This window comes from Salmo trutta, chromosome 31, assembly GCF_901001165.1.
Source record: "Salmo trutta chromosome 31, fSalTru1.1, whole genome shotgun sequence".
Lineage (NCBI taxonomy): Eukaryota > Metazoa > Chordata > Actinopteri > Salmoniformes > Salmonidae > Salmo > Salmo trutta.
Window position 1 is genome coordinate 13,643,803 of NC_042987.1, and position 22,624 is coordinate 13,666,426.

The 22,624-nt window shown below is 44.2% G+C and overlaps 1 protein-coding gene across 10 annotated transcripts in view; it reads right to left on the reverse strand.

Annotated features, from left to right (window-relative positions):
• Positions 1-22,624, reverse strand: part of obscnb (obscurin, cytoskeletal calmodulin and titin-interacting RhoGEF b) — a 102,644-nt gene that overhangs the window by 17,601 nt on the left and 62,419 nt on the right. For 6 of the 10 annotated variants that reach the window (XM_029725335.1, XM_029725339.1, XM_029725337.1 and 3 more), the window contains 14 exons: positions 19,161-19,427; positions 18,683-18,949; positions 18,267-18,533; positions 17,431-17,700; positions 14,332-14,595; positions 13,399-13,677; positions 12,624-12,881; positions 12,060-12,326; positions 9,053-9,319; positions 8,153-8,428; positions 7,731-8,003; positions 4,582-4,872; positions 4,053-4,325; positions 2,254-3,576 (listed from right to left, as the gene is read on the reverse strand). In XM_029725335.1, coding sequence (XP_029581195.1) covers positions 2,254-3,576; positions 4,053-4,325; positions 4,582-4,872; positions 7,731-8,003; positions 8,153-8,428; positions 9,053-9,319; positions 12,060-12,326; positions 12,624-12,881; positions 13,399-13,677; positions 14,332-14,595; positions 17,431-17,700; positions 18,267-18,533; positions 18,683-18,949; positions 19,161-19,427 — 4,842 coding nt within the window. The remainder of the gene's footprint in view (positions 1-2,253; positions 3,577-4,052; positions 4,326-4,581; positions 4,873-7,730; positions 8,004-8,152; positions 8,429-9,052; positions 9,320-12,059; positions 12,327-12,623; positions 12,882-13,398; positions 13,678-14,331; positions 14,596-17,430; positions 17,701-18,266; positions 18,534-18,682; positions 18,950-19,160; positions 19,428-22,624) is intronic. The other 4 variants (XM_029725338.1, XM_029725340.1, XM_029725341.1 and 1 more) reach the window with 4 other exon arrangements.

Below are 22,624 nucleotides of genomic sequence, written 5' to 3' on the forward strand. Positions count from 1 at the left end.
CTTTGTCATTCTGGGGTATTGTGTGTAGATTGCTGAGGAAAACATTTATTTATAAGGTTGTAACGTAAGAAAATGTGAAAAAAGTCAAGGGGTCTGAATACTTTCTGAAGGCACAGTATACCGGTCATTAAAAATATTAATGTGAGTAGATAGCTGATTGGCCAGCTCAGCCAATGAGGCAGGATGACATCATCCAAATAAAAAGGATGATAATATTACTGAGGAAAAAGCAATACTTTTTAATGGTCTTTTGGAGATACAAGTTTGAGGTGGGGTTTTTTAAGTGTTTTTTTTCTCCAATTTATGCTCTGGCCACAAACACGAGAATAAGACGAGGTAACAAGATTATGAACTTTTAAAAATGAGATTTTCACTCGACAGTTACTTTAAATCCACTGGTAGTCCATGTGTAATTCTTACTGATAGTGATTTTTCTTTCTGTATAAAAATGTGTTTTTACAAAACAGCAACGAAAAGCACACATAATGAAAGGGTGTGATGGCAGGCAGTACAACATGAGGATAAATGGACGGAAAGGATTGTGTCAATACTGGAATGAAGGGGGTAAAGGAGCGTTGAAAGCAACCATAACATCACAGGAATATATCAAACTGAGGACTATGTCAGGCATCACAACATGATGAGAAATGGAAGGAAAGTGTCAATAGAAAGATAGAATGAATGGATACAGTGTGTCAATACTGGAAAGAGGTGGGCAAAAAGAGAAATTGTTGGAGAAATTGAAGCAACTATTAAATTACAACAAAGACAAACAAACACAAATGTTTGGGACAAAATTGAGGACATAAAAACACTACATCCAAACAAACAAAGCAAATAAACCACACATTGACAAGACTGAAATACATACTTTTTGGTAAGAGAAAACTAACATTAAGCCACACAGAAAGCAAACATTAAGCTACACACAAAGCAAACAAGGTACTGTAGTAATCACACGGAGCACACAAGGAAAAGCAAGATGAAAGGCTGGATGAGGACAAGGTGAACATTAATTTAGCAAGTACAAACTTACGTCTTAGCAAAAGCTCCCATTAATGAGACATTTTTAGGGGAATTAAAACACATTGAAACGTGGATTATATTATTTAAGCAAAATAAACATTGTCATACATTTATTGAGTCAAAATCAATATGACCTTCCCTGAATTACAAAGTATTTTTGTCTTTTAACTTGTTAATTTTTTATACTGAATGGAATGGGCTACGAAAGTATTTAATTTAATAGACATTAAATTACTATTTAATTCCAAATTATTTTCAAACGATCTAATATAGTATATACAGTGAGAGTAGGGGAGAGCCGGGATGAAAGTAACAAGCCCATTTTCTCAGATAACACAGAAGCTAGAATGACGTAGTGAAATCAACGCGTTCTTAATGTGCTCCCTGTAAAAAAACTGCCCAGTCCGGCCATGTTTCGTCAAGTTATCAACAAAAAGTGGTTTTGAACGATGTAAGTAAAAAACATCAATAGAATTATGCCTTAATCAATTGACTTGATGGTCAGCTTCTCACGTAAGCTTTTATCGACGGGTTTCTGGTTAAAAATAAATATATTTATAACTCTGGGGGTCAATTGCCTTGTGTCAAGCCCTTGAAATGTGATAAGCATATTGAGTTTACCCTTTGTGAAGAGAATAAAAACAATCATTCTATCAAGACACGAGGAGTGCGCATGACAAGGACATCTGGAGTGCACCTGATTGGTTGCTCGCCATCCTTCAGCCAGTGCACCTTGTCAAGCTTGCCCTCCGCCATGATGTGAAAATTATGCCTAATATAGCTATTATATGATCAATTTTTGTCCGATTAATATTGTAAAGCAAAATACTGTGTTTGCGCAACATTGCGATGTTGACGCATGGTTAATTTTCATACATTTAAAACCTAGAACATCAATTATTAAAATTGATACAAATATGAAATTATGGCTGATAGTACATTTGTTGAAAGGAAGAGCATTACAAACCAGAAACATGGAGATAAGAAAGATTGTATTACTCCCGCCCCGCCGGCAGGTACAAAAGTAATGCTGCGGTAGTTCTGTTCTGTGTCTATTTAATTTAAACTCACATACCCCAGAAATGAAATTACAATTGCTAATGCTAGAGGACATATATAAGTTGTTTGTAATAAAATATGGTGTCTCTAGGTCTATCGAACTCTGAGTAATTAGGAAAGAAACTGTTACTTTCGTCCGAGTTCTCCCCTGCTCTTGTGTTTTCCTACCGGTTGCTCCTGTCATGAACGTGGGCAGCTGCTTCTCCTGTGTGGGTGTTGCAGAGCCATCTTGGGTGTATCCCATCTTCATGATGCGCAGCTCCACTTTGAGAGGTCCAGCCTCCTGAATGGTGGTCTCCACAGGCATCCCCTGGGCCGTGAACATCTCCTGAAAGTGCAGCGACGCCACCTGGGCCTCAGACCGCGTGTCAAAGCGGATGTAGAGGTAGCGCTCGTCCTCGCGGTACGATTTGGGCTCGGGGGCCTGCAGCTCAGCCTCATCATCACAGCTGACGAACGACTCCTCCTCCGACGTGGCCGGCAGGCGTGTGCGGAGGAGGCGGCGCAGCCGCTTGCTGGCCTGCCTCAAAGACTCATCCATCTCGCTTTCTGCAGACGAGCTCTCCGCCTCGCTGTCGGCGCTGTAGCCCATGGTCAGGGGCCTCCTTCCAGATGCCTCCCGTGCCGAGCCTACTGTCACCTTGCCGCTGTGGATGGTCACGCCGAACTTGTTGGTGACCTCACATGTGTAGATGCCCGTGTCCTTGGTGGTAACGGCAGTGATTACCAGAGAGCAGGTGCCATCATTGTAGATGTCGATGTGGTGGTGTTTGCTGTCCACAAGGGGCTCGCCGTCCTTCAGCCAGCGCACCTTGTCGGGCTTGCCCTCAACCACACACTCCAGGTGGATGGTGCCATTGGGCTCCTTGGTCTGGTCCTTGAAGACATCCTTGAAGACTGGACACATGTCCTTGCAGGACTTGTAGCCCTTGAATGCAGCCTGGATCTTGACAGCAGCATCCAGCAGCCCCTTTTCTTCATCCTCCTCATTTCCGCACTCAGTGATCTCTGTGGTCTGTGCTGTGATCTTCTGTTCCGAAGATGAAGTCTGTAGGACTGTGGTCTGTTGCACTGAGGTCTGTGCATAGAACTTCTCAGTTGAGATGGACTCTGTCTGGTCGGATGCAGAGAGGGAGGACTTGCTGCTCTTCTTCAGGTAGGACACCAGCGTTGGAACCCTGGACTCATCCTCAGAGCTGGTGTGTAGATTGGTATCCAACTGCTTCTTCTTTGCGATGATGACAGGCTCCACAACCTCCTTTTCCTTTTCGTTCACCTTCTCTGGGGCTTTCTTCGCGTTGACTGGCTCCTTGGGTGTTTTGGGCTCCTTGTCCTCCTCATCAGGCAGCTCAGAGATGGAGTCGAGGGTGGGCTCTCGGCTCATGCGGCGTTTCTTGGCCAGGGCCTCCCACAGCGCGTGGACATCACCCTCGGAGGCAGCCTCAGGAGGCAGGCTGGGCTGGGCCCCCTCCAACTTAACCCCATCTCCACCTACAACCAGGGCACAATGGAATGTTATATGCAGCAAACTGACACCTGTAACATCTATAGTATAGCAGCCCCAAAACACACACACACACACACACACACACACACACACACACACACACACACACACACACACACACACACACACACACACACACACACACACACACACACACACACACACGTAAGAACTTAATCTATGTTGATCATGTAGTGGTAAATAACTGTGGGACTAGATCATTTTCTGATAGGAGAAGTGTGTCCACACATCTTTTTGAGGAATGAGCTCACCATCACTATCTGCTAGAACTAGCTGACCAACTTACCTTAACTTACCCCTTAAATAACAAACACCTCTCCACCAAGCTTCCAGTTTGGCTTGAGGAAAATAGCTTACAAGTCTCACAATGAATAAATGTCAGCAGATGGAAATACCAAGTTGCATGGTATAATATTCTGTCTTGTTTGGGAGTCTGTACCTGTTGGTAGGTTGAGATTAATGGAGCTTTCTGCCTCGTCTGAGGCCACACAGGTGTACACGCCCTGGTCAGCAGACTCAAAGTCTTTGATCAGCAGCACTTGTGTCTTGCCCTCGATGGTGACCTGGTATTTGACCCCAAACTCCAGCTCCTTGTTGTCTCTGAGCCAGGTGACCGAGCTGCCCTCAGCAGAGAGCTGGCACTCTACACGGGCCATCTTACCCTCCTGCAAGTCTGGACAGGCCAACTGCTGGGTCACTGTGATTGGAGCCTCTGTGGAACAAAACAATTGATTGATTAATTGATTGATTTATATATATTTTCTAATAAATGGGACACTACATACACAATTCATGCCAATGGAAAATGTATGGCACTCACCTGGGTTGTATGCAAATGATGTAACTAACACATACATTATCTAGGACTAGGTTATAAGTATGTTGTTCAACATGCTGGGCTTGAGACAGAGCCATATAGAAATATATTTGTTTGGCTCAGGTTTGAGCACATCATATAGCCAACTCACCCAGCTGAACGGTCTGAGGCAGCTGGACAGGTTCTCCAGTCCCAGCTCTGTTGATGGCTGCCACCCTGAACCTGTAGCCGCTCCCTGGGATGAGGTTATCCACAGAGAACTCTGTGTTACACACAGGCTCTGCATGGCACGGAAGCCAGAGGGCGCTGTCCGCCAGCCTCATCTCCACCCTGTAACCCAGAATGGGGCTGCCTCCATCGCTGAGAGGTGTGAACCAGGACAGGGTCACCCCCTGTTTATGCTTACTGACCAGCTCTGGGTCCTCCGGGGGGTCTGGAACGGCTATATCAGGAGAGGAGGGAGATTGGGTCAGTGGTGGGTTTGAAGAGCGATGAATAGGAGAAAGAGAGGGGAATGGACCTAAAAAGATTGCCTTTTGCTTCCCCGGAGAAAGCTACAGTCCGGTCCAAAATGATTGACACCATGATAAAGACGAGCAAAAAAGACTGTATAAATAATTCAAATTCTGAGCTATATTGTATGCTAAAAAAAATACAATATTTACGGTGCATTCAGAAAGTATTCAGACCCCTTGACTATTCCCATATTTTGTCATGTTACAGCCTTATTCTAAAATGGATTAAATACAAAATGTCCTCATCAATCTACACATAATACAAATAAAAACAGAAATCCCTTATTTACATTAGTGTTCAGACCCTTTGCTATGAGACTCGAAATTGAGCTCAAGTGCATCCTATTCCCATTGATCCTCCTTGATGTTTATACAACTTAATTGGAGTCCACCTGTGGTAAATTCTATTGATTGGGCATAAAAAAGGTACACACCTGTCCTTATAAGGTCCCACAGTTGACAGTGCATGTCAGAGCAAAAACCAAGCCGTGAGGTCAAAGGAATTGTCCATAGACTCCGAGACAGGATTGTGTCGAGGCACAGATCTGGGGAAGGGTACCAAAACAATTCTTCATCATTGTAGGTCCCCAAGAACAAAGTGGCCTCCATCATTCTTAAAGGGTAGAAGTTTGGAACCCACAAAGACTCTTCCTAGAGCTGGCCGCTCCACCAAACTGAGCAATTGGGGGAGAAGAGCCTTGGTCAGGGAGGTGACCAAGAACCCGATGGTCACTCTGACAGAGCTCCAGAGTTCCTCTATGGAGATGGGAGAATCTTCCAGAAGGACAACCATCTCTGCAGCACTCCACCAATCAGGCCTTTATGGTAGAGTGGCCAGACAGAAGCCACTCCTCATTAAAATGCACATGACAGCCGCTTGGAGTTTGCCAAAAGGCACCTAAAAGACAAGATTCTCTGGTCTGATGAAACCAAGATTGAACTATTTGTCCTGAATGCCAAACATCACGTCTGGAGGAAACCTGGCACCATCCCTAAAGTGAAGCATTGTGGTGGCAGCATCATGCGGTGGGGATGTTTTTCAGTGGCAGAGATACTAGTCAGGATCGAATGAAAGATGAACAGAGCAAAGTACAGAGAGATCCTTGATGAAAACCTGCTCCAGAGCGCTCAGGACCTCAGACTGGGACAACAAGACAACGACTCTAAGCACACAGCCAAGACAATGCAGGAGTGGCTTCGGGACAAGTCTTTGAATGTCCTTGAGTGGCTCAGCCAGAGCCCGGACTTGAACCCGATCAAACATCTCTGGAGAGACCTGAAAACAGATATGCAGTGACTGACAGAGCTTGAGAGGACAGAGCTTGAGAGGATCTTAAGAGAAGAATGGGAGAAACTCCCCAAATACAGCTGTGCAAAGCTTGTAGCGTCATACCCAAGAAGACTTGAGGCTGTAATAGCTGCCAAAGGTGCTTAAACAAAGTACTGAGTAAATGGTCAGAGTTTTTCTAAAGTTATTTTTTTGTAAACATTTCTAAAAACCTGTTTTGGTTTTGTCATTATGGGGTATTGTGTGTAGATTGATGAGAATTTAAATAAGAATAAGGATGTAACTTAACAAAATGTGGAAAAAGTCAAGGGTCCTGAATACCTGAATAATACTAATATAATTGCTCAGAAATTAAAAAAAATTAACAAGCACCCCTAAAGATTTTATAAATAAAATGAAACCATTCGACCTTTTAAGTTAATCTCAGTTTAAGGAACTATATTGTGGCTTCCCGTTTCACTGGGGTATAAAAATGAGTTGACAGGCGTGTAAAATTCTTTGTGAAGAGACAAATGGTTGCTGACCTTCACAAATCAGGCAATAGGTACAAAAACTTTGCAAACATAATAAATATACCACTTACCACCATTAGGGCAACAATTAAGAAGTTTAAAACCACTGGAACAGTGGTAAATTTGTCTGATATTGGACGCAGGTGTATCTAGTCCAATCACAGTGAGGAAGATCAGCTTTAATATTGCAGATAGATTGTGGGTTCTGTTGAGTGCAGCAGGTAGCCTAGTGGTTAGAGTGTTGGCCCAGTAACTGCAAGGTTGCTAGATCAAATTCCTGAGCTGACAAGGTAAAAATCTGTTGTTCTACCCCTGAACAAGGCAGTTAACCCATTGTTCCTAGTCTGTCATTGTAAATAAGAATTTGTTCTTAACTGACTTGCCTAGTTAAATAAAGGTAAAATACATTTTTTAAATCTATGTAATTGTAGGCATCATTTCCAATCCCCCATATAGTTGGGGAAAACAATACTTAGGCTTCTGCTTCCAGTTTATACATACTGTATACATTTTATAGACACAGTATATTGTACATTAGTTATCCTTTTTTATTTGTTTTTAGTCCCCCTTTGAGCTACCCTCAACCCCTCCCATTATCTCTGAAAACCATCCAGTTTCCTAATTGTTGTATAAATTCTGAATCATTCTCATAGTTTCAACAGATTGTAAATGAAAAATAAACAAATACCCTTGAATGAGTAGGTGTGTCCAAACTTTTGACTGCTACTGTAAATAGGCCAGTTTAATTTTGTCTGGCTTGCCGTTTCATATAAAGTTTACATTTTTTTGTTCATATAATTTCAAAAAGAAGTTGTTTGTTGTAGGCAGAGCCATAAGTAAATAGGTAAACTGGGATAGTACTAAATAATTAATGAGGGTGATTTTTCCACAAATAGACAGGCATTTATCTTTCCATGGTAGCAAGATCTTACGTATTTTTGCTAACTTTCTATTCAAATGCATTGTAGTGAGATCACACACTTACTGATGACAGTGAGCTTGGCCATGGAAATGGCGTCCCTGGCAGCGAAGGTGATCTCCTGTGGTGGCATGGCTGGGGCCTGTCTCAGCACCAGGTGGTAGGAGCAACCGTCAGCCTGCATGGCCCAGGTGTTATCATTCTTTAGCTCGGCTCCGTTAGAGTACCAGGCTACCTCCGCCTCAGGCACAGGTTCAGTCAGCACGCAGCTGAACTCTACTTTCTCTCCCACCACAGCTACCTTATCCTCCAGACCGCTCACCACATCCAGCTGCCAGCCTACGCACACAAAAGCCACTTCATATCATATACGGCAGCTCTTCCTTATTTTCAGCTGTAGTATGTCACAGTATATTTCACTGTAAGACCAGGCCTTAGCAAAAACAATAACTAACTTACTGACAAACAAACATAAGGGGGTGAGAAACCTTTGACGTTGAGCATGGCGGAGGTCATTGCGGTGCCAGCCTGGAAGGTCACTTTGCAGTTGTCCCCGACATGCAGATCCTTTAGCAGCAGCAGGTGGCGGCGGCCACTCTCGAAGGACACAATCTCAGTGGTTGGCGAATCCTTCACCGGCTTGCCGTCAATGAGCCAGCAACTATCTTTGATCTCGCAACGAGAGATCGAGCACTCGAACAGGGCCTCGCCGCCGTCGATGGTGTCCATGTTCTCCAGGCCCTGGAGGATTTCAATGGGTTTAGCTATAGGGGAGAAGAGGAGAGCAGGGTTTACTGTAAGATAATAGCTTTAACTGAGAGGGCAGAATGTGTCATAAAACAAGCCTTTTCCCCACTGTTGGTGGGGATTTTATGTTCACGGGGGCCTATAGGACAAGTGGATGTTTTATTGCTAGACACTTGCTACTATTCAAGCTGAAACTCACAATGAAAACCTGCCAAGACATCATGAAATTACATAGTCTTCGGTACATTTTAGGTAGCTTTGTTTTGAACTTTCTGATATCCATTTGACACTAGGGCCATTTTCCTGACCATGTGACCTGATCATGAGAATCTCTGAGCCCTAGTTGATCGCTATAACTAGGGCCCAGAGTTTTTCTGATCAGGTCTCATGGTTTAGAAGCCATGCACATTTTTCATTTTGCTTTGCCTGGCTGGATTGATTGCAAAAGAGGGGTGGGGGAAAGATTGCATACATAAAACAATAATAAAATAATGATAAAAAAAATGCCTGCTTGAAATTGCTATCTGCTAATCATAACGGAACACAACAATAAAAACAGCAGAAAGAAATATAGTTTGAAGCTCATGGGGAGGGGAGGGTAGCTAGGTGCTCTTTCCTAAGAGAAGAGAAGAGAAGCTCACCTTCCACCTCCAGCGAGGCGACCACGCAGGTCCCCTCTGTCTCACAGGAGTACGTCCCCCTGTCCTCAGTGGACACGCGGCTAATGTACAAGCGAGCCACGGTCCAGTCCTGCTCCACTACCACCCTCCTGCCGTCAGGCTGCAACGGCCGCCCGTTTCTTTTCCACTGGGCCTTGACCGGCCGGGAGTACTGGCAGATGAACTCAGCCGACTGGTCCTCAGCCACACGAAGGTCCTGCATCTCGCTCACCACCTCTACTGTGGGGTCTGAGTGTGGGGGCAGTGGTCAAGGGTCATATGACAAGGTCATCATGACTGACATGCACTCTCTCGACATGGCGAAGAATGACACCTGGGCTTTATAAACACCCCAGCACACCTTGGAGTATTTTGCTTTATTTTACTTTTGATTGAATTAACTTTATTTATCCCCAGTGGGGAAATTGTATACATTATAGATTTACTGGTGGTATCAGAGGTGGCTTAGTATTTTAGTCATGTGCATAGAGTTGCCTTGATCCACAGTACATCTTATGGATGTAGCACTCAGTGCCCAAATACAGTATGTACTTAGATACAGAATGTGAATGTTTACACTGTGACAGTTGTTTTGTTACTCCAAACTGAAGGGGGAGGGAAAAGCCAAAATGTCTCAAGAGGCAGGAGGAGTTGGACACAACTACTGCCCACTAACCAACCAATGAGAAAGGGGAAATATGCCAATGGGTGGCTAGAGATGCCATACAGAGCAAAGGCAGGAAGGGTTAGAGTGTTTTAGTTTTAGGCAGGCTAGGGGTGGTGCATTGCAGGGTGGTGAGGCTGAGAGTAAATAAGGGAAAGGGGCCGGCCAGGGTGGATGGATGGAGCAGCACTGCCCAACTACTGCTGCTTCTCTTTATACAGCAGCAAAGTTTGTTTACAGGTCAAATCTCTCCTACTGAAGCCACAGAACTACAAAGTCAAATGCAAGCTTAGTTAAAATACTCTGTAAAATACTCAGTGCACACGTTGTCTTTTATTATTTTTGAACTACCCGTGTGCACACATTACTTCTTAACAGCAATCATACATCACACATACTGCCACAAAATGATTAAAACTACATCATGTGCAATCAATTTCAATGTGAATATACTACAGTAGGCAGATAAGATTTAAATAATTCTGAATAATATTACAGTGGATGATGCTTGCTGTACATTATGACTAAAATATACTGAACAAAAATATAACATATAATAATTTCTAAGATTTTACTGAGTTAAAGTTCATATATGGAAATCAGTCAATTGAAATAAATTCATTAGGCCCTAATCTATTGATTTCACATGACTGGGCAGGGGCGGGTGGGCCTAGGGGGGCATAGGCTGTGGAGGTCCTGGGCTGGTGTGGATGTGGAGGTCCTGGGCTGGTGTGGTTACACGTGGTCTGTGGTTGTGAGGCCGGTTGGACGCACTGCCAAATTCTCTAAAACAACGTTGGAGGCGGATTGAACACTGAATTCTCTGGCAACAGCTCTGGTGGACATTCCTGCAGTCAGCATGCTAACTGCACGCTCCCTCAAAACTTCAGACATCTGTGGCATTGTGTTGTGTAACAAAACTAGACATTTTAGAGTGGCCTTTATTTTCCCCAGGACAAGGTGCACCTGTGTAATGATCACGTTGTTTAATCAGCTTCTTGATATACCACACCTGTCAGGTGGATGGATTATCGTGGCAAAGGAGAAATGCTCACCAACAGGGATATATATCAACTTTCTTGTGTACAAAATTTGAGAGAAATAAACTTTTTGTGCGTATGGAACATTTCTGTGATCTTTTGTTCAGTGTGTCCACCAGTCCTACTCTATTCTGATTACTGTAGATACTGTGTATCTGTAAACCACAACTGTTAGGTACCATTTGCCATTATTAGCTAAAAGTATAGCTACACAATTGAACTGAGGGTGTGAATCCTCATTGACTAGCATAGCTCTTGCTGCATATCACTAAGAAACTGGTGGAAGCCTCATCTAGTGCCGTACCATCCGGTATGTTTTGGTCTCATCAAAAGTACACAGCATGAAAACTCTCATTCTAACTCTATTAGTGAAATTACTCAAATGTATGCATGCATGGATGAGGAACAAAAAGTCATTACCTACTGATCTAGTCATTCCCACTACTGAGGAGTTTTGAACTCTTTTGAGAACGCCTACATAAAACTGTCAAGAATAACATTAGCCTTGGACAAAACGTGTGAAAAGAGTAGACATTCTTAGTGTACTACCAATGCGGTTTCCTAATGTATAGCTGTAATTGATTGAAATTGCTCTGGTGGTCACTCTGAAAAATAAATAAATATCAGAATTTAAAATTGTATCTAATCACAATTTTCAGTGTGGATTTTTTATAGAGGAAAAAGTATACCAAAAGTATAACAAAAATGTTTCATTGAGAGTTCCCCAGTGTGTGTGAATAATCAGCATTGATGCTTTGCGATAATAAAGATTACTTTGACCTTGACCCGTCTCATTCCTCATTTAAACTTTGACTTTAAGTAGGCAAGCATTCTTACACACTTCATTGTGTTATTTATTCCCTACACATTCCATGATACAATCTATAGTTTGTTCAGCTGATGTGACATAATGCGCGAAAAATGCAATTGGGAATTGTGCCACAAATGCTTAAATGTTAGCATGTGGAAACGGTGCCAGGGAAACTAAACCAAAGCATGGATTACTGTCATACCATGCCATACCATGCTTATAGGGTAAGGAAACCAACGTGTCACTTTGTAATTTGGTGAACTATCCCTTTAACCATATGTATTCCATCAAGACTGGAAACTTCAAAATGACATCCTACAACTAACTTGCTGACATAACATACAGTACACTTGTTGAAACCACAATGACTATCTAAAACCATTAGGAATTCATTCCTTCATCCTTGAGAAAAGAAAAGACCAGACCATACAGAAATGAACACTCTCAGAGACCGATGGTGTAGTGACATTATACCTTGCACTGCCACTGACGCCGTGGTGAGCTGGTCTCCAGCATCACAGGTGTAGTAGCCGTTGTCCTCTGGCTCCAGGTTGCGAATGTGGAGCTCCTGAACGCAGCCCTCCTGCCTCATCTCGTACTTCTTACCAGCCTGGAGGACTGCGCCTCCCTTCCTCCACTCCACATGAGTGCCCGCCTTGGAGAGCTCACAGTGCAGAGTGATATCATCACCCTCCTGGGCTTCCTGGTTCTTCAGCTCCTTCTGAAAGAATGCCGGGGCACCTGGTGGAAGTAAGAGGCATGGCATATGTGTTGGACAGAGGACGTAAAGTAGTGTAGGTGACAGTAGCCGGCGTGGACAGGGGAGTAAGATGGCTCTGTTAGTGTATGTTGATGGAAGACTGGGTGCATGGTAGTTTGTAGAGGGCAAAACAGTCAAGAAGAGTATTGTGGGGGAACTCATCCTGAGTTTATCTTGATCCAGAGCATTCACTGTGAGGATTGGGCTGGTAAGTATTTTGTGGTATTAGATGCAGTGTAGAGGGTCCAAACTTTTATAGTGCCGGCATCATTCTTTACCTTCCACAATCAAGGTGACGGTGCACTGCGCATCCCCGGTATCGCAGCAGTAAGTTCCAGAGTCCTCCATCTCCAGGTTGTGGATGCGCAGCTGCAGGAGAGCTCCGTTCTTCCGCAGGTCGTACTTGAGTCCTGCTTTGATGGCAACATCATTCCTGCTCCAGGTGACGGTGGCCGTGGGGTCGGAGACGGTGCAGGACAGGGTGACTGTCTCACCCTCCAAGGCCACTGTATCGTGGGGCTTCTCAAGGATTAACGCTGTAGATATGGGAAATCCCATGCTAAGTACAGTGTAATGCACTTTGAGTGTCAAGTGTCATATGTCAAACTTGTATGGTTTTTATATGTGCAGTATTTCAGTCTCTTTTTCCACAGGTCTACAATCTCTTGTATGAACTTACAGTAGCATGCCAATGATAACCACAAAGACTATGTCCATTAGGCATGCATCACTTAATTGATAGTCAAATTGATACTGAAGTCAGCAGAGTGATATGTTTATATCAGCGACAAACGTCTTGTTGTCAACTTCATTTTATAGTATCTTTAAAGACAGATATGCTATAAAAAGAAAAGCCAGGAGGATGACCAACACATGTCTAAAGAAAGGCTAGGATGGAATGGATGATGCCGCACAGCAGATGAACAAAGGGTGTTCTAACGTGCCAAGACAAAGCTGTTTGATGGAAGAGAGATGGAGAGATGGAGATGGAGAGATGGAGATGGGTGAGGACTAGGAGGCCATCTTTAACATCTCCGTTAACATCTCTATTACCTTTGGGCTTCTCTTCCACCAGTAGGCAAGCAACAGTCTTCTCCTCGCCCACCACAAACGCGACGTCCCCTGAGTCATCGGGGGTGACCATCTGTAGTGTCAGCCGGTGTACCCGGTCCTGGCAGGTCATCTGGTTCAGGTCGTTGTTCTGGAGGAGGTTATCGCCCAGCCACCACTCTCCGTTGGTCACGCCCTCCTGGGACAACTCACACGCAAAGACAGCATTCTGCCCGGTGGTCACTGTGATGTCGTGCAGCTCCCGAGTGATGCGTACAGACTCTGGAGGTGAATGAATGTGATGATGGGGAAGTGAGAGATCTAAAGGTACCCAGGGTCAGGGTTTCCCAGGGGATTCATTAAGGTGAAACACTCAGGCATTAGAGCACCACCATTGGTATCCTGATTTAAAAGTGAGATCTAAAGAGGATGGACAATTGCACTCCAGGAGACACCAGTTCATGGAGTTTCAATTAAAGAGTACAATATTACACAAAAACACATTTTCACTTCCTACGTGATGGCTAATGTGTAGGAAGGTGTAGGAAGGTAAAGTACAAAAAATTATCTCTGACAAAATACATAGTATAGGTCTGAATATGACAGCAAAACCAACACAAATGCAGACTGCAGTCCCCAACATGGCAAATAGATTGCGGTTCAAATGTAAAAACACATTTAATATGAAAATATATTTCATGATCAACTACAATTTCATTGTTACCCCTACAACTATGTGAAATAATAAATAACGTGTTTACTGACAGATTACACTTAAAAAACTGGTTACAACAAGTTTGGCTACAACAATATCCAAGTAAAAGAACATTAAGAAGGAAGTTCTTAGTATGTTGGCACACATAATGAAAGCAGAGGATAATGTAGAGTGACAGCAAACCAGTAGAGACAGACATGAATACAGCCACGTTTCATTACCTTTCACTGTCAGGGTGGCTGTGCTCTGCTTATCCCCGGTATCGCAGGTGTACTCTCCAGCATCTTCAACCTTTAACTTGTGAACCATCAGGATGTAGGTAGAACCTGTGTGCTCCATGGAATACTTCTCCCCCTGGGTGAGGAGCACAGAGCCCCTTCTCCAGGTCACCTTGCCATCAGCACTGATCTCACAGGTCAGGGAAACACTGCCTCCCTCCACTGCTTCCTGGCTCTCCAGCTCCTTCTTGAACACCACAGGGGCCCCTGCCGGGACACAGCAAGATAGATACAGACCGCCACAAGGTTAGGATGGATGGAGACGTTAAACTGTTTAGGGAGTGGACACGGACGGGACGGACATTCAATCACATCCAATATCTTGAAAGGAAACATTCAATGCAACATTTAAAAGCATTTGCTAGAAAAACGTTTATCCACTATAGGTTTCAAATAGCATAGATCTCAAAGGACAAAAACAGCGGGATTTATTGTTTCTTGCCATTTTGTAATGTGAGTGAAATGAACAAGTGGCCTACCAATGGCATGCACCGCTATACCAATCGATGTCCACAACAAGATGACCATGAATTGAGAGATCCAGAATGGGTTGCTAGATCAAATCCCCGAGCTGACAAGGTAAAAATCTGTCGTTCTGCCCCTGAACAAGGCAGTTAACCCACTGTTCCTAGGCCGTCATTGTAAATAAGAATTTGTTCTTAACTGACTTGCCTAGTTAAATAAAGGTTAAATAAAAAATGGTTAGTCCTAGTAAAGTTGAGTGATTAGGAGACATACATTACATAACCCCTTACCTCAGACTTTACAGTATAAGTGCCCTTTACTTTCATTATATGGGTATATGCACCTCTTACCTTGGACAGTCAGGCTGTCAAATGAGTTTGGAATGGACTCCGGGTATTGAGGTAAAATGGTTAGGTCTAGTAAAGGTGAGTGATTAAGAGACTCATATTATACATACCTCAGACTTTACAGTATATGTACCCTTTACCTTGGATGGTCAGGCTATGAAACAGGTTTGGAATGGACAAAAGAGATCCAGGTATCGGGTACAATGGGAGAGGATAAGAGGTGATCACCAGACTTGTACCCCTTACCTCGTAAAGTCAGGTTATACAATGAATTCAGAATGGCTCCAAGTATTGGGAAAGAATGGAAAAGGGTTTGTACTGATCAGCAGACTCATACTGTACATGAGTCTATATATAGTATATAACCCCTTACCTTAGACTATATACAGTCACCATTTACATAAGATGACATACAGTTAGTTGAAGTCGGAAGTTTACATACACCTTAGCCAAATACATTTAAACTCAGTTTGTCACAATTCCTGACATTTAATCCAAGTAAAAATTCCCTGTCTTAGGTTAGTTAGGATCACCACTTTATTTTAAGAATGTGAAATGTCAGAATAATAGTAGAGAGAATTATTTATTTCAACTTTTATTTCTTTCATCACATTCCCAGTGGGTCAGAAGTTTACATACACTCAACTAGTATTTGGTAGCATTGCTTTTAAATTGTTTAACTTGGGTCAAACGTTTTGGGTAGCCTTCCACAAGCTTCCCACAATATGTTGGGTGAATTTTGGCCCATTCCTCCTGACAGAGCTGTGGTAACTGAGTCAGGTTTGTAGGCCTCCTTGCTTGCACGTGCTTTTTCAGTTCTGCCCACAAATTTTCTGTAGGATTGAGATCAGGGCTTTGTGATGGCCACTTCAATACCTTCACTTTGTTGACCTTAAGCCATTTTACCACAGCTTTGGAAGTATGCTTGGGGTCATTATCCATTTGGAAGACCCATTTGCGACCAAGCTTTAACTTCCTGACTGATGTCTTGAGATGTTGCTTCAATATATCCACATAATTTTCTTTCCTCATGATGCCATCTATTTTGTGAAGTACACCAGTCCCCCCTGTAGCAAAGCAGGCCCACAACATGATGCTGCCACCCCAATGTTTCACGGTTGGGATGGTGTTCTTCGGCTTGCAAGCCTCCCCTTTAACCTCCAAACATAACAATGGCAATTATGGCCAAACAGTTCTATTTTTGTTTCATCAGACCAGAGGACATTTCTCCAAAAAGTACAATCTCTGTCCCCATGTGCCGTTGCAAACCATAGTCTGGCTTTTTTATGGCGGTTTTGGAGCATTGGCTTCTTCCTTGCTGAGCGGCCTTTCAGGTTATGTTGATATAGGACTCGTTTTACTGTGGATATAGATACTTTTGTACCTGTTTCCTCAAGCATCTTCACAAGTTCCTTTGCTGTTGTTCTGGAATTGATTTGCACTTTTCGCACCAAAGTACTTTCATCTCTAGGAGACAGAATGCGTCCCATTGTGTTTATACTTGCGTACTATTGCTTGTACATATGAACATGGTACCTTCAGGTGTTTGGAAATTGCTCCCAAGGATGAACCAGACTTGTGGAGGTCTACATTTTTGTTTTAGGTCTTGGCTGATTTCTTTTGATTTTCCCATGATGCCAAGCAAATAGGCACTGAGTTTGAAGGTAGGCCTTGAAATACATCCACACGTACACCTCCAATTGACTCAAATGATGTCAATTAGCCTATCAGAAGCTTCTAAAGCCATGACATCATTTTCTGGAATTTTCTGGAGTGTTTAAAGGCACTGTCATCTTAGTGTATGTACACTTTTGACCCATTGGAATTGTGATACAGTGAGTTATAAGTGAAATAATCTGTCTCTAAACAATTGTTGGAAAAATTACTTGTGTCATGCATAAAGTAGATGTCCTAACCGACATGCCAAAACTATAGTTTGATAACAAGAAGTTTGTGGAGTGGTTGAAAAACAAGTTTTAATGACTCCAACCTAAGTGTATGTAAACTTCCGACTTCAACTGTATGTATGTATGTATGTATGTATGTATGTATGTATGTATGTATGTATGTATGTATGTATGTATGTATGTATGTATGTATGTATGTATGTATGTATGTATGTATGTATGTATGTATGTATGTATGTATGTATGTATGTATATATATAAATAGGCCTAATGTACCCCTTAACTTAAACAGGCAGGGTATAAAACGGGTTTTGGCTCCTTACCTCGGACGGTCAGGCTTGCGGTGGAGGTATGGTGACCCACGGTGAAGGTAACTGTGCCCGAGTCGGCCTGGGTGACCCCCCTGAGGGTGAGGCTGTGCACCTTGCCCTGGGCACGGATCAGGTTCATTTCATTGTTCTGCAGAGGGACGTCCGCAAGCTTCCACTGGACCTCCTTGGCATCAACGTGGGACAGATGGCACTCAAAGTGGACATCCTCCCCCTCGTGCACCGAACAGCTGTTCAAGACCTTCACTATGGTCACCTCCACCTCTGTTTGATAAAGCCAGTCATGTGTTGTTACTGGCTAGATGTGAATCTTACTCTAAAGGACAGCTAATGTCTATATGGTGTTAATGGTTAGGTGCCAACAGAAATAGGGCACCTTACCATGTACACTCAGTACAGTTACAGTACAGAGACAACTGTTAAGAGTACGGTTGTGAAAAAGACACAAGGTTGCTCCTGTCAACACAGAAAACAGATGAAATGGAAGTGTGAGACAGACCATTGCCCCTAACAACAGAGCGCTCAAGTGGAATGGTTATGACGGTAGAAGTGTAGAGGAAGATGCGTGAAGGATATGAAGGACATAGGAAGTTTTAAGTGACTGAAGAAAAGTATGAAGATCACCAAGCTTTAATTCCTTGCCCTTTAAGGCCTTTCGTCCTCTAAAGCCTAGCGTGACATTAGTCTTGTGGGAATCTCTCAGGATGGACTGTGGTTGGTTGGGATAGAGTGAATTAGAAGATAAGTGCCATGATTCAAGAGGTGTGTAGAGAGAGAATGATTGAGAAGAATGGCAGAAGACAATAGCAGACTTTCATCTTGTTCCCTACCCTGTACAGTGAGCATGGAGGAGGTCTTCTGGTAACCTGTGTCACAGATATACTCCCCAGAGTCAGCCCCTTGTAGGTTATAGATGATAAGCTTCACAATGGCCCCTTCCTGTTTCAGCTGATACTTGTTGTTAGATTCCAGGACCCTGTCGCCCCGGCTCCAGACAACGCTGGCCCCAGGCTTGGTGATTTCACAGCGGAGGATGGCGATCTCACCTGCGTCCCACTCTAGATTCTGTAGTCGAGTTTTGAAGTAAACGGGCAGGGCTAGGTAGGAACGGCAGAGGTTGGGAGAGGTGAGATAGTGAAACGTTTTGAGAGCAGAATTATGCCCCCAAACCCCAATTAATACACGAGGGAATTTGGTTTCACAACAGCACAACTGCTAAAACAGAATACTTTTTTTCTCAGCCTACCCTTCACAGCAAGGTGTGCTGTGGTTTTCCGGTCACCACTGTCACAGGTGTAGCTGCCTGAGTCTTCTGGGTCTAAGTTTTGGATGACTAGCCTAGCGCTGTGTCCTTCCTGGATGGTTTCATACTTGGCACAGGGGCAAAGACCCACCTCCCCCTTCCTCCATTCCACAGGGACCCCAGGTTTAGAAAGCTCACAGTGCAGGGTAACACTGCCCCCCTCTTCAGCCTGTTGGCTCTGCAGCTCTTTAGTGAAAATGACTGGCAGAGCTGACAGATAAAAATCCCAAAAGATTAATTATAAGTCTACAGATCCAAAAAGCTTTAATAAAAAATGGTAGGCATTATTCCAAGGTAACTGTTTTGTTACATAACTTTGACTAACTGTTTATTGCGTTTCTGTTAATACATGTGGTGCTCCAGTTTAAGTGTTGTGCTAGTGAAGAATGGGGCAGCAGTGAAAAGATCTTCATCATCCTACCATTGACTTTCAGGTATGCTGAGCTCTCGGTGTCTCCAGTCCTGCAGTGGTAGCTTCCTGTGTCTTCAGGTTTCAAATCACAGACTTGGAGTTCCACACTGCAATCTTTCTGCTTCATCTGGTACTTTTCTCCAGACTGCAGGACCTGTGTTCCCTTCCCCCATTCCACAGGGACCCCAGGTTTAGAGAGCTCACAGTGCAGGGTAACACTGCCCCCCTCTTCAACCTCCTGACTCCGCAGATCTTGTTTGAATATGACTGGAAGAGCTGAGAAATTAAAGTGTTAAAAAAAGTATCTGCAGACTGCATTCACAGTTACAATGCCTCAAAAAGAGATATTGCTAAACCATATGGTGAAGATGTTCCCAATGGAACGATGTCTCTATGTATGGTAAACACTTTCAAGGACCATTTATATATGCACTCTCCTTTGCTTGGTGTCCATCCATCCAGACCAGCAGCTGTAAAAAGGATTTGGTGTGTGACCCACCACCACCACCACCTTGAAAGTGAGATTTTAACTATGGGTTTACACATAACCAAGATGATTTGTGTACAGCACTGCATGAATAATCCTGGTCTCTGACTAAATTTGATATTTTGTATGCAGAATTCCATTGGAATATCATAATCAAACTACAAAGAATCTACAACAAGTACACTCCTGCAAGGTCAACAATAGACAACAAAGCAAAATCTATCCTGTTGCCTAGTAATTTACCCCACTTTTCCCCTACCTACAGTATACAGTATGTACATAGCTACCTCAATTACCTCGTCGCCCTGCACTTCAACTCAGGACTGGTATTCCCTGTATGTCACGCCCTGACCTTAGAGAGCCTTTTCATTTCTCTATTTGGTTAGGTCAGGGTGTGATTTGGGTGGGCATTCTAGTTTTTCTATTTCTTTGTTGGCCGGGTATGGTTCCCAATCAGAGGCAGCTGTCTATCGTTGTCTCTGATTGAGGATCATACTTAGGCAGCCTTTTTTCCCACCTTAGTTTGTGGGATCTTTTGTTTCGGTGTTCATTTAATACATTTAAAATGTACGCCTACCACGCTGCACCTTGGTTCGATCCTTCCATCAATGAACGTAACAGAAGATCCCACCACCAAAGGACCAAGCAGCGTGGCCAGGAGGAGCAGGGATCCTGGGCCCAGGAGAAAAGGGAGTGGAGGAAATCATGGATATGGGAGGAGGTTATGGCAGGGGACAAGACCCTGCCCTGGAAGCAGGCGGAGGCAGCGAAGGAGGATCAATGGCGACTCTGAAGTTCACGACCACGACGGAAGCCTGAGAGGCAGCCCCAAACATTTTTTGGGGGGGGGAAACGGGTTGGTCGGCGAAGCCGAGGGGCAAATCTGGGAGCGAGGAGGAATATTGGGATAGACTGAGCGAGGAGTATTGTGAGATAGTTGAGGGGGGTGATGAGGTAGAGTGGATGCATTGGTGTCTGGAGCAAGACAGTCGCCGTGAGGAGCGTGGGATCAGTCAGGCACCATGTTTTGTGGAGATACGCAATGTGTCTCTAGTGCGCATCCACAGCCCGGTGCCTTCTGTGCCAGCTCCTCGCACTTGCCGTGCGAAAGTGAGCATTCAGCCAGGACGGGTTGTGCCGGCTCAGCGCTCCTGGTATCCAGTGCGCCTCCTCGGTCCAGGATATCCTGCGCCAGCTCTACACACTGTCGCCAGTGCGCCTTCACAGCCCAGTGCGTCCTGTGCCAGCGCCCCGCACTTGCCAGTCTAAAATGAGAATCCAGCCAGGACGGGTTGTGCCAGCTCTACGCTCCAGACCTTCAGTGCGCCTCCATGGTCCAGTATATCCTGCACCGGTTCTACGCACCAGGTCTCCAGTGCGCCTCCACAGCCCAGTACGTCCTGTGCCTGCTCCTCGCACTCTTCCTGAAGTGCGTGTCCCCAGTCAGGTACGTCCTGTGCCTGCTCCCCGCACTCGCCCTGAGGTCGTGTCACCAGTCTGGTGCCACCTGTCCCAGCTCCACGCACCAGGCCTCCAGTGCGCCTTCCCAGTCCAGAGCTTCTGGCGACAGTTCCCAGTCCGGAGCTTCCGGTGACGTTTCACAGTCCGGAACCTCCGGGGCGGTCCACAGTCCGGAACCTCTAGAGACGGTCCACAGTCCGGAATCTCTTGAGACGGTCCACAGTCCGGAACCTCTTGAGACGGTCCACAGTCCGGAACCTCTTGAGACGGTCCACAGTCCGGAACCTCTTGAGACGGTCCACAGTCCGGAACCTCTTGAGACGGTCCATGGCCCGAAGCCTCCAGTGATGATCCACGGCCCGAAGCCTCCAGTGATGATCCATGGCACGTTTTAACACAGGCTTAACACCTAACAAACACTGTCATTTAAAAAAACACTTCAATTTGCTCAACTTGCCATAGGCTCAACCAATGGCTCAACTTAACCTAAGGCAAACATTTTGACTATATTAGCTCACACAGCTACAAGGATCCACTTCCATGTTAGGTTTAAGACCTCATATTGAAGCTTATAGAGACCCCAACTGATATATAGAACAATCTTAAAATGATTTACTTTGGTTTAGATACAAGCATCATGAAAAAAAAGGGTGGCTTAACTTAACCCTTTGGCTCAACTTACCCCACATTCCCCTACATACTGTAGTGAATTTGGGGGTAGCCTCGACTCAAACTCAGGTCCAGCGACCGTCAAACCTATACCTTAACCGTTACGCCAAGAGGTCAAACTCCTTGAGGGTGTCGCTAGGTGTTGGGTTAAAGGACAAATCCACCCAAAACCACAAATTTCTTCATTTTACAATGTTAAATAACAGTAATATGTGAGATATTTGTTTTTGTGAACCATTGTTTTATTTTGTCGTTATAATAGCAACATGTGAAAATCATTGTGGAAATCTGTTGCAGCTTAAGTCGACTATACAACCCACAATGCAATGCTCTCTTTATGGGCTGTCTGGCTAGCTAGCAAGCTAGCTAGCAAGCAAGCAACTGTAGCTACACACAATAATACCAAAGTAAATATCAGCATGTGAAGTAGCTAGTTGTAAAATCGCCTAAAACTGCACTATCAATTTAGGAGTCTACAATCTCACCATGTTCAACCAGCAGGTTGATATGTCGCACAGAGTGGAGCCTGACATTCACAACGGCCATGCAACGACACCATGAACTCTGGACTGAAGAGGCAGACAAATACTGTAGTAGAAATGTGGTGGACCATCTGTTAAATTACATCTCTCGAGGTAGGAATATCAGAGAAATATGATCAATGGCTCATTCGAGAGAAGACAACCTCCCGCATTATGACATTGGCCAGTATTGAAATCTAACATGTATGATAGACGTTTTCGCGATCTCAAAGTCGTATTTCTATTAACTTCCAGTGTGGTGAAAGCAGCTTTATTGTAATGCTACGTCATACTGGTCGAATTTCTACCTGCTTGAACGGCAATAGCTCAGATAC